Here is an 11,929-nt window from a genome sequence, read left to right on the forward strand (position 1 = left end):
GGGGTCAGCCCCTCCACAGCCTAGCAGAGCTGCCTGGGGCTGAGTGCATGTGGCTGGCCTGTCCAACCAGAGTGCTGTTAAAGGGCAATGCTCGTTTTTGACAACCTGGACCTTATTTACGACATATTATAAGAAGTTTGACTCACCGAGATCACTTGTAGTTCGGAGGCCGGTAGAAGAAATTTAAAATCCAGCGCGAGCCAGTATATCCATGTAATGACGGCGATCGGGGCACCGAGAATGCAGTTTCTCAAAATCTATTTTCGGCCGCTAAAAGGTTGTTTTCATCAATCAGATTGAATGAATCGACAGTTGAGATTCCTCAACGCAAGCCATTGTTGTGGTTTTCAAATACGTGGTCTGTAGCCTCTGTAATATGATCTTTACACTGGCTATTCTCCGGCTCACATTCTCTGCGCTACGATCGGATTGTTGCTGACGAATGACGACGACAATATTCTCGGCACCAACAACGATCGTAGCGCAGAGAATGTGAGCCGGAGAATAGCCAGTCTGCGCGCTGGCCTGTGCATCTGATTGATGAAAACAACCTTTTAGCGGCCGAAAATAGATTTTGAGAAACTGCATTCTCGGTGCCCCGATCGCTGTCATTACATGGATATACTGGCTCGCGCTGGATTTTAAATTTCTTCTACCGGCCTCCGAACTACACCAAAGTGATCTCGGTGAGTCAAACGTCTTATAATATGTCGTAAATAAGGTCCAGGTTGTCAAAAACGAGCATTGCCCTTTAAGAGTTGCACATATTAGGCCTTTAGCCGACTAGTGCAGTGCCCGTCCTTTTTCAAACCCCTGCCAGTGCAGACGTGAGTGTAGTGGTCCAAGCGTCAGGTTCCGGTGCATCTGCCCACACCCGGTTCACACCCTGGTCTCACCAGACCCACAGGGGAGTGGCAGATTGGGCCGACCATCCCGAGGGGGGTAGTTTAACTTCGGCGCCAGGATCTGCTGCTCTACAGCGCCCCCACCTGGTGTGGGAGTCACCGTAATGGGCTTGAGAGTCAGGTACCTGGTGGTCAGGTAGCTATTCTCTCTTCTGGATCAATGACTGCGGGGTTGTGTGACGGACCCTCCACAGCAATGACAGGGGACAGTTGGACAGTAGGGTGGATCCGACTGGCTACCAAACTGGGTGAAAAATGGCACAGCATCTACCCTCCCGAACCAACTACCCTCCCAAACAAACTACCCTCCCGAACCGCCTACCCTCCCAAACCAACTACCCCCCCAAACCACCTACTCTCCCGAACCGCCTACCCTCCCAAACCGCCTACCCTCCCAAACCAACTACCCCCCCGAACCACCTGCCCTCCCGAACCAACTGCCCTCCCGAACTAACTGCCCTCCCGAACTAACTGCCCTCCCGAACTAACTGCCCTCCCGAACTAACTGCCCTCCCGAACTAACTGCCCTCCCGAACCAACTACCCTCCCCAAAACCAACTACCCTCCCCAAACCAACTACCCCCCCAAACCAACTACCCCCCCAAACCACCTACCCCCCCCGAACCACCTACCCCCCCCGAACCACCTACCCTCCCAAACCAACTGCCCTCCGAAACCAACTGCCCTCCGAAACCAACTACCCTCCACACAGCCTCCACATGTGCGCACACCCACCAAGTGTTGGGTTACATAATGTGCTGGGGCTGCAGCTACAGAGGGGGGGGCGGGAGATGGAGGAGAGAATTAGAGCACAGAAACATTTGTTGGGGAAATATTCAAGATCTGTTTATTAGCCAAGTATATGGTTCACACATACTAGGAATTTGACTATGCTGTTGGAGACGACATAGGACAGGGTGCAGGACAGGACAGGGCAAATGCAGTACAAAACAGACAGTGCAACTCTGCAACATACATGTTCGGTTCTCACTTAGAACCCTGTCCTGAGAGAGAGAGAGAGCGCGCGCGCGCGCGAGAGAGAGAGAGAGAGAGAGAGAGAAAGAGACAGAGACAGAGAGGCAGAGAGACAGGGTTAGGGTGTAAATTCTTTCTCAGTTAGAACTGACCAGCAGAAAACAGCCACCCCAGGTCTGATCAATCTCTGCCACACACACACACCTTCACCTACTCAGGTACCCAGTGGAGCAACAACAGTCAGCATCTGCTGCCTAATTAAAAATGGATCGAGCCATAATTAAGTCAGCCATTCTGTCCACTGCCCCCCCCCACACACATACACAGTCCTGACACACGCAGTCAGCTTCTGACACACACACACACACACACCTTCTCTGTCTCTCTTTCACTCACACACACAGTCCTAACACACGCAGTCAGCCTCTGTCTCTCTCTCTCTCTCTCTCTCACACACACACACAAACACACGCGCACACAGTCCAGAGTACCACTCACTTGCACCTCATGCCGCTGGCCAGCTTCAGCACGGCCGTGTTGAGTGACAAGATCCAGTCGAGGAGCCACATGACAGCCCGGAAGCTAGGCTAACGCTAGGCTACAGGGGGAGGCGCAGCGAGGGCAAGCCCAGGAACACTACTCTGCTCTGGGGTACGGTTCTTCTCCACTCCCCTCTCTATCCTAGCTCTACTGGTCTGGTACTCAACCCTGGCTGCTCACAGCCCACCCTCCTGAGAAACTGAGGCATGAAAGTGGGAGGGAGAGAGAGAGAGAGGGAGGAGAGAGCGAGAGATGGAGGAAGGGAGAAAGAGGGAGAGAGCGAGAGGGAGGGAGGGAGAGAGTGGGTGAGAATGTGAGAGAGGGAAGGGAGAGAGAACAATGAAGATTGGGAGACAGAACAGGGGGAGGAGAGAGAGGCATGCAGTGAGAGAGAGAGAGAGAGTGAGAAAGAGAGAGTGAGAGAGAGACGGAGAGAGAGAGAGAGGGGGGGGGGCTTGGTGTGTACTTAGTTTCACAGAGGAGAGGGAGGAGATGGTGCAGGGGAGGGGGGAGAGAGAAGTGGGAGGAGGGAGGATTCAAAAAATGACATGAGGAAGAGACGGGGTGGGGGGGTGATGGATGATGGACAGGGGGAGGGAGGAGAGAGAGAGGGAGAGAGGGAGAGGAAGAGAAAGAGAGAGGGAAAGGGAAAGAGTGGGAGAGAAAGGGAGAGAGAGAGGGGGAGAGGGACAGAGGGAGAGAGAGGGGGAGAGACTATTTGCACATTGCTTAACACCATACACCAGTAATGTAGTAGCATTTTTAAATATGTTTACAGTGTAATATTTACATCCTATCATTTGTTTACTTTTATATTTGTATTTTTCACTTGGTTTGCCAATGAAGACCTTTGAATTAAATTGAATTGAGATGGAGGACAAGAGAGAAACAGCAAGAGAGAGAGAGAGGAGGGAGGGAGAGATAATGAGAAGAGACAGAGAGAGAGAGGAGGAAGAGAGAGCCCTTCTCGTGTGGTACAGTAGGCTGACAAGGCGAGGGCCACATCAAGAGGAACACTGAAGGCACAGCAGACCTGACAAGGCTCTGGATGGATCCCGCACTGGCTGTCCACTGTTCACTGAGACCCATCCACTCTGCGTACAAATCAGGACATCCAGTCACTGCATCTCTAAGCAGCATATTGGGGACGCCAGCAACATGACAAACTCAAGACCGACTGTCAATAAAGGCAAATAAAGATGGTCACTGAAGTGAGTGGACCCAGTATCTCAAGTAGCAGAAAAGAATTTCCCAAATGTGTGTGTGTGTTGTCCTCCTCTTCCGCATTACGCAATAGAGCCCAGAGGGATGGGGGCTCAGCTGTTTGGATTACAGCCAGGAACACACACACACACCTGTACTCAAAACTACTTATACTGTAGCTTCCACCAGAGTGTGGATACATCATGCATACAAAGCAAACTGCACATGACCATGATCCCCCCGCCCCCTCCCCACACACACACACACACACACACACACACACACACACACACACACACACACACACACACACACACACACACACACCTGATCTGAGCGACTCATGGTCTCTCCAGTGATGCCTGGAGCCAGACCTAATCTCCCTCAGTTCTCCCCGCCGGAGCCCGTCCCCAATACCGTCCCTCCCTGGTCCCCCGTCCCTCACCAGGCCCAGATGAAAACAGTGCGTGTGTGTGCGCGCGTGTGTGCACGTACACAGAGAGGAGGCTAATCGAGACGACAAGCTCATCAGTAACTGGCAGGACTCTGGCTAGAGGGCTCAGGGCTGTCTCCCTCTAAGAGCCCTGCCTCTGTGTGTGTGTGTGTGTGTGTGTGTGTGTGTGTGTGTGTGTGTGTGTGTGTGTGTGTGTGTGTGAGAGAGAGAGACACGTCTGTCTAGTCTCCAAACTATGTTTAACGATTTCCCCTCAGGGATTAATAAAGTAGTCTGCCTGGCTATCCATCCATCCATTTATCCGAACGCAACCACAGCTGCGGTGGAAGACAGCAGAGCAATGCGAGGACTCGTCCCCGACACGGCCAAATGTCTAACCGGCTAGCTTAGCATCTAGTCAGAGCTCGAACCAGCTAGCTTAGCATTTAGTCAGAACTGGAACCAGCTAGCTTAGCATCTAGTCAGAGCTGGAACCAGATAGCTTAGCATCTAGTCAGAGCTGGAACCAGCTAGCTTAGCATCTAGTCAGAGCTGGAACCAGCTAGCTTAGCATCTAGTCAGAGCTGGAACCAGCTAGCTTAGCATCTAGTCAGAGCTCGAGACTCATCGGGGACTCTATCCGATGGCGTCGCGAGCAGCTCTGGGTGCGTGCTACCATTTGCTTCCGAGCTGGGCCTTTTGTCTGTGATTTCGAAAATGATGAGATGACAAGACACACTCGCTCTCTCTCTCTCGCTTTCACTCAAACACACACACAGATTGACCAATCATTAGTCATGATCAGATTGAGATTACTGAGATTGACCAATCATCACAAACAACCAAACTTTATGAGAGAGGAGGTCTAAGTAAAGGGACCATACCAATGTCCTAACTGATGTAACCAAACCAAGCTAGCAGGTCCAGCATCCACTTTCAACAATTTCCCCTAGGAGATACAAATACCCAAATCTATCCCCAAATCTATCCATCTATCCCAAAAATCCTGAAGCGGCATTGCCTGGTTATCAGGAGTCGAGACAGCTTTCACTTTTCAGACCACGTGTCCCCTGCTGCTCTCTGACCGTCTCGAGCCAGATGCTCCCACTGCCACGCTCGAGCCCCAGGCAGCTCGCCAGTCAGTTATGGTGCATTCGTTTTTGGTCGGAAGTGGCAAGTCGCAAAATACCTACCTCCGACCTGTGTGCATTCGAGCTATATACCATTATATCACAGTTACCTAGTTATATCTAGTGCATTCGAGCAACTGGGGGCTGAGAAACATATCCGAATTTGCGACGAGGAAGTGCGAGTTCATGCAGCGTTTTATTTAATCATTCCTAGTAGCAAGTCGCAATTTGCCACCTCCCAGTTATAAACGAACGCACCATTACAGCTGGCTGCTACTACTACTACTACTCACTTTAATAAAGTTACTTACTTTTTGCCAGGTTTCTTCGTCTTGGTCCTCTTCTTCCTCGCTTGTGCAGCAAGTACTGTCATGGGGGAAGTTTATATACATTATCACTCACGTTAGCTAGCTTAATGTACCAACTTGGTTCTAGCAGGCTAGCTAGCATGTAGCTAGCATGTAGAATGTTGGTGGCAGGTGAATTTGCCCAGCTAAGCTGGATGATGGATGTTATAACGTTAAGTCTCGTTAGCTTAAAGCCCGCTGTCGTTAGCTAGCTAAATTAGCCAGAAAAAAACACGTTGTACATTTTAGTGGCACAATTTTCGCACCATCAAATAAGGCATTTGAACCAAGTCCGACAAAAAGTAAGCGTTAAGTTTACATGGACTTTGTAACGCGGGGGTACTGAACCGCTGTCAATGCAATCAGTGCACCAGCGAGGTAGTTAGCCAAAGAGCTAGTTAGCTTGGCTAGCACGCTAACGTTACCGCGCGTGGTTCGCTTTTGTTCGCTTCCACAATGCAAAAGGCCGTGACAATAGTCCTCCCGGGACGAGAATTCATCAAACATGACGGGGTACGGGTTTGTGGAAGAATCCCCATGTGCATTTGGAGATTTTGCTGTCATTCCCATTCAGTGGGGGTAAATTACCTTTCCTCTCCATGTTGTTGCTAGCGGGCCGGGATGTGCAAGTGGCAGTCAGGGAGACGAGCGGCTTGTCTCGGCGGACTAACAGCACAGGTCCGTCCGTTCGTCTCCCTCCGCGGCTCCACAACTTCACTAACCTAAACTCTGCTGAGGACACGCCCACTCCCTGTCTGTCAATGCAGGGTTCATGCCCTCTTTCCTCGCTGTAATTCACTTTCTAATACAGACATGCTTATACACATTGTCACAATACATTTTTCATCAGTAGTCGTGTGGGCTTCCGAATAACAACGTCGTTCCCGAGAGATGGGAAATGTAAAGGCAATAGTAGCCAGCTTCCATCCACACACCGTCAAGAATGGCAACATTTAGTTGAACAACTGCCGTGTGGGTCTGGCCAATGTTGGACGCTGCTTTCATGTGGGATGCTTGTATTTTGGCGCCACCTACTGGTGAAAGTATGCACACACAAGGTCGAGTCATGGGGAAATTATGAAGGAAGCTAAGAGCAAACTTGTTTTTAAAAACAAACAAAAAACTGAATTTACACAGTTTGGAAAACAATAGCCTTTATTTTCTAACAGTGGTATTTACAGGCATATTTACCTGCTCTTGGTTCAGAATGTGGTGAATCATTTAAGTACACATAGTAAAGATAGTCTGTCCATTTGAGTGACGAAAGCATCTCAGAGTAAGAAACAACCCAAAAAACGGTAAAGACAATGACAACGGTCTGACTGACGGTCATAAATATCATCCTGTAACCTAACTAACCTACGCCATCAAAGTAGTATTACAAGGTAGCTCAGCGTTCCCTACAGCATCCTGTAAACATGTACATACAGACGGACAGGTGTGACCGAACCCTCCCTCGCACAGAAAGACGTGCCATACAGTCATCTGGGTCGGGGTCGACTCCCCTTTCAACCCAAACGACATGGAGCTGAATAAAAGGCTGTTGGACCCCAGTCCTGATGCATTGTGTTTCACAGTCTGATGATTTATGCAACCCACGTCAACTTGCCTGCGTTGTTTTTTTTACAAGGCACCCTACTTCGCCCACACCGGGGTTCAAACTCGGGTCCTCTTGACTCCTAATCGCCATTCTAACCAGCTACGCCACCGAAAAGCTAGCCATTCGGCAACGCAACCAGACGTTATTTATGTACTAGTGGAGTGAGTTTATCCAACTCAACTGGGTTACACATGCAATAAACAAAGGTCATACAATTATACTTTAAAAGAGCAATAACGGATAAAATAATCAAAATCCTGGCATGATTTAATGACACATCTGAAAGGGATTTTGTATATAGGTGTTTGAGCATTGCATAAATAATACACAAGTCTTTTTAATGACTAAGGGAGAACAGACGCAAACTAAGGCGATGATGACAACGCAGCTTTTTACAGTGATGCCATCCTCAATAAACACACAGAGGAGAAAACAATTCATCTTAAATACAAAAGAGAATGGCAACCACACATTCGATATTAGACATCTATAGAAATATGCAACAACAACAAAAATACTATCTAAAAATATGATTGAAATTACATTGTCAACAGATATGACTGCACTCCAGTGTTCTGTCTGAAGGGAGCTGTTAGGATGGAACATCTATCTGGATTTAAAATCGAATTAAACCTAATACTATGTTGAACTTGAAAGAATATCCACCCAACCATCTTGAATACAATATGAGACACACAACCCCCCCCCGCCCCTCATTTGTGTGGTAATTCACATGGCAGAGTACGACAGCAGAGACCCAAAGAAGACGCTACTACATGGAGTGAGAACACGTATTCAGCAAAGGGTGGAATAAGGTAAAAGAGCAGCATAAGCAAATGTACATTCTCCTGACATGGAAAATAGTTGCAAATTATCCCGGACAATCGTCCGAGTCCAACTAACTAATATATATATAGTTAATCTATTTGAGCATTGAATCTACTGACCATTCCTAGTGTCGCTGACGGGAGACAATCAAAAGTTGTGAGTGAGGGAAAAGTAAGTACTCTATGATAGTGACTCCTAAACAGTATTATAATTGGTGCACATAATCATTTATTTACAGGTGTGCAGCTGTATTTAAATAGTCTTGACACGGGCAGTCAAAGAAAACAGCGTACAGGAGACGAAGGTTTCGCCATAAGAGAGCACAGGACATTTCCATTTTCTTCCAAAAGGAGGTCAACTCACAATAAAGGTCTTTGAAGAAAAAAAAAAACACATAACTGTTCTGAGGAAGCAGTGGTTTCTCAAATAATCTGATTGTTTTGTGAAATCAAACGCTAAAATCGTGAGTACCTTTTCAAGGATTCAGAGAAAGGGTACTTGCCATATAACCTGTCGATCAAATGAACGACATGGATCGCTGCTTCGGACTGCTGAGACCCAAACAACGATGACAGAATACAGCAAGCAGGAAGATGGTAGGGTGAGATGTCAACTTTGACCCCAGACACTAACAAACGCAGGCACTTGAATGTTTCTTGGGTTTGTTTGTGTTGTCTGATTATGGAAGAGTCCAGTCAGTTGACAGTCCTGTGTGTTGTCTGTTTATCGAAGGGTCTGGTCAGTTGACAGTCCTGTGTGTTGTCTGTTTATCGAAGAGTCTGGTCAGTTGACAGTCCTGTGTGTTGTCTGTTTATCGAAGAGTCTGGTCAGTTGACAGTCCTGTGTGTTGTCTGTTTATCGAAGAGTCTGGTCAGTTGACAGTCCTGTGTGTTGTCTGTTTATCGAAGAGTCTGGTCAGTTGACAGTCCTGTGTGTTGTCTGTTTATCGAAGAGTCTGGTCAGTTGACAGTCCTGTGTGTTGTCTGTTTATCGAAGAGTCTGGTCAGTTGACAGTCCTGTGTGTTGTCTGTTTATCGAAGAGTCTGGTCAGTTGACAGTCCTGTGTGTTGTCTGTTTTTGGAAGAGGCTGGTCAGTTGATAGTCCTCACACTGTGTTGAGTAAGATGGGGGGCGGGGTTAACTGTGGCCCCTCCCACTCAGGACTCCATCTCGTCTCCATCGAACGCCTGTGGCTCAAAGCTGATCACTTCCTCATATGTCAACGCTGAGAGAGAGAGATGGAGAGCAAAAGAAAGAATGAGAGAGACAAAGAATGAGAGAAAAATAAAGAGCGGGAGATGGAGAGAGTGAGAGAAAGAGGGAGGTGGAGAGAAAGTGCTGTTAGGACAGGCCACCAGCCTTAGAGCTTCTTTATTCACTTCATCCTTCATCCAACTACCATCCATCCACCCTCCCACCATCCATCCATCCATCCATCCATCCATCCATCCCTCCATTCCTCCATCCATCCATCCATCCATCCATCCATCCTCCTTCCCATCCATCCATCCATCCATCCATCCACCCTCCATCCATCCATCCATCCATCCATCCATCCATCCATCCATCCATCCATCCATTCATCCCTCCATTCATCCATCCATCCTCCTTCCCATCCATCCATCCATCCATCCACCCCTCCATCCCTCACTTTTCCACTCCTCTATCTCCAGCTCTCGGCTCTCGAAGCTCTGGTCGTAGGGCTCTGCTTCGGGCTCGTCGTCCGGGTCGTGGTACTGGGCGAAGTAGGGGTGCGCCAGCGCCTCCGACGCCGTGATCCGCTTGTCCGTGTCCAGAACCAGCATCTTCTCTAACAGGTCCACCGCTGCAGAGACCAGGGAGAGAGAACGAGAAAGACAAGGGAGAGAGAGAAAGAAAAGGGAGAGAGAGAGAAAGAAAAGATACAACGCCAGTGAGTCACAACAGAGATGGAGGAAGAGAAAGACAGCAACACTAGGTGGCGCCAGAGATCTGGGCAAGTGTGTAGCTTGAGGGTAAATCATTATGTATGACCTAGTGGATTGGCTCCAATGAACACATCCGCAAAGTTCCTCTTGGGCATCTGGGGAAGGGAGTTGATGTAGTTTCTGGCCTGTTAAAAAAGAGTTGCGTTAGAGAGCAGTAGCTGAGCACATGTCCGCTCTAGGGAACGTTTATTCATAGTTAATACATCTCAGAAGGGTTACAGAGGCTCGCTTCGTAACGGCTCGGCGCTGTAGTCGATTCTGGAAAAACGGCACACAACGACCAATCAAAAGTCACAGAGGGAGGGCGTGGCCAGAGACGGGTCACCTAGGACAACAGGGCCAGCAAAGCACTCTGGGTAAACTGTGAGATTACGCTGAAGACACACTAAGTGTCAGAGAGCAAGCAGGTGATTGGTGGGAGCGTGGAGAGTAGGAGAAAAAAAGTATATACTTTGATCAAAAAGGTGAGAGACAATATCAATATCATTAACAAACCTCTGAATATCAAAAAAAAAAAGACTAAAATCATGCATATCTGATTCTCATCATCTCGGTCTTCTCCAATCAAAAACAAGACATTCTATGGTGTGGGGGTTGAAGGAAGGGTTGGGTTGTTCTGGGTCTCTGGGCACAGCCGGTCGGGTCGGGTGGGAGGGGTCTCGTGGCGGGTTAGGTGAGGTGTGGTTTGGGGGGGGAGGGGGACTCACCTCATGGCTGGGCATCCTGCTTATGAGCGAGGCCGGGGGCGTCCCGGTCAGACGCATTATCTGCTGCAGCTGGTTTATATCTTTAGCTTCCGGGTCAAGGGGTCATAAGCGTTGTGTTCAAAGGTTACAATGTCTCCAAACTGTTATTTCAAAACTTGCAGGGGAGTTTTGGAGGGAGGGGTGGGAGGTGGTGGAATGGAGGGGGTAGTTCTGGGGGGGTCTACAGGTTAGAGCGGGGTAGGGAAGGAGAGGAGACAGGGATGAGAGAGGAGGAGGTGTGGAGGAGGTGTGAAGGGGGGGTGCTGCATCAGGTACGACCACGACTAACGCACACAACATGCTGTTTTAAGGCGTCAATGTTTCCATCGTCTGACTACATTGAGACGCTTCGTTTGACATCTGGTGTTTGCCAGTGCGAGGTTTAGGGTGAGAGCGTCTCAAGACCTTTCCTTTCACAACGCTGCATTACAACAGAGCGTTTGGCTGCACGGCAGAACCAGCTCTCAGTTCAGAGGATATGAGATCTGGAAGTGAAATAGGAACTAAACATTAGGGCTGGGTTAAAAAAAAAAAAAAAAAAGAGATTCAGAATCGATTCATGTATCCCAAAATCGATCTTTTATTTAATGAATGAATGAATAAATGAAGGAATGAATAGTTCATTAATTCATTCATTCATTCATTTTTGGAAATCAGTATCTATACCCAGCCGTAGTAGGCCTGTTGATGTGTTGCATAACTTGGCAGTCATGTAATTAAGGTTACAGCAAAAAAACAAAAAACTGGTTTTAGTAACACTAACCGAATCGATATTGAATCGAATCGAATTTAATCGTGATAATCGATTCTGAACCTTGTGAATCGGAATCGAATCGATTCTTGAAATTTGAATCGATACCCAGCCCTACTAAACACTCCAGGCCGTTGAACCACACAGACAGTCGGCCAGTTTCGTTAAGTAGCGCCAAGTAGGCAGGAAGCGAGGGGTAGTGTAGGAGTAGGACTTGTAGTAGTATGTCAAGCTGTTGTCGTAGCAACACAGAGACACAGCCCAAACATGGAGGGGCAGAATAGGATGGGGGGGTTTGGGGGGGGCTGGTCGTAACACTCACGGACTCTGAGGAGATTTTCATCAAGAACTCTGGCCCTGGGGTTCCGACGAGCAGCATTATAAGCTTCAACTGATCAATGTCTACTGGAGTGAGTTAGAGGAAAACGGAGGGATGAAGGGATGGAGGGAGGGGTGGAGGATGGAGGGAGGGGTGGAGGATGGAGGGAGGGGTGGAGGGATGGA

The 11,929-nt window shown here is 48.5% G+C and overlaps 2 protein-coding genes across 2 annotated transcripts in view; both read right to left on the reverse strand.

Annotated features, from left to right (window-relative positions):
- The window catches only part of srpk1b (SRSF protein kinase 1b), a 37,136-nt gene extending 30,896 nt beyond the window's left edge, over nucleotides 1-6,240 (reverse strand). Inside the window, exons 1-2 of the mRNA XM_084445637.1 lie at nucleotides 6,122-6,240; nucleotides 5,498-5,552 (exon numbers count right to left, since the gene is read on the reverse strand). Of these exons, the coding sequence (XP_084301763.1) occupies nucleotides 5,498-5,552; nucleotides 6,122-6,134 (68 nt within the window). The 5' untranslated portion in view covers nucleotides 6,135-6,240. The remainder of the gene's footprint in view (nucleotides 1-5,497; nucleotides 5,553-6,121) is intronic.
- Nucleotides 6,241-7,147: 907 nt separating this feature from the next.
- mapk14b (mitogen-activated protein kinase 14b) overlaps nucleotides 7,148-11,929 on the reverse strand; it is a 22,313-nt gene continuing 17,531 nt past the window's right edge. The window contains exons 9-12 of the mRNA XM_084445405.1: nucleotides 10,636-10,715; nucleotides 9,975-10,053; nucleotides 9,613-9,786; nucleotides 7,148-9,186 (exon numbers count right to left, since the gene is read on the reverse strand). Coding sequence (XP_084301531.1) covers nucleotides 9,119-9,186; nucleotides 9,613-9,786; nucleotides 9,975-10,053; nucleotides 10,636-10,715 — 401 coding nt within the window. The 3' untranslated portion in view covers nucleotides 7,148-9,118. The remainder of the gene's footprint in view (nucleotides 9,187-9,612; nucleotides 9,787-9,974; nucleotides 10,054-10,635; nucleotides 10,716-11,929) is intronic.

Source organism: Borostomias antarcticus (assembly GCF_949987555.1).
Source record: "Borostomias antarcticus genome assembly, chromosome: 11".
In the NCBI taxonomy this organism is placed as follows: domain Eukaryota; kingdom Metazoa; phylum Chordata; class Actinopteri; order Stomiiformes; family Stomiidae; genus Borostomias; species Borostomias antarcticus.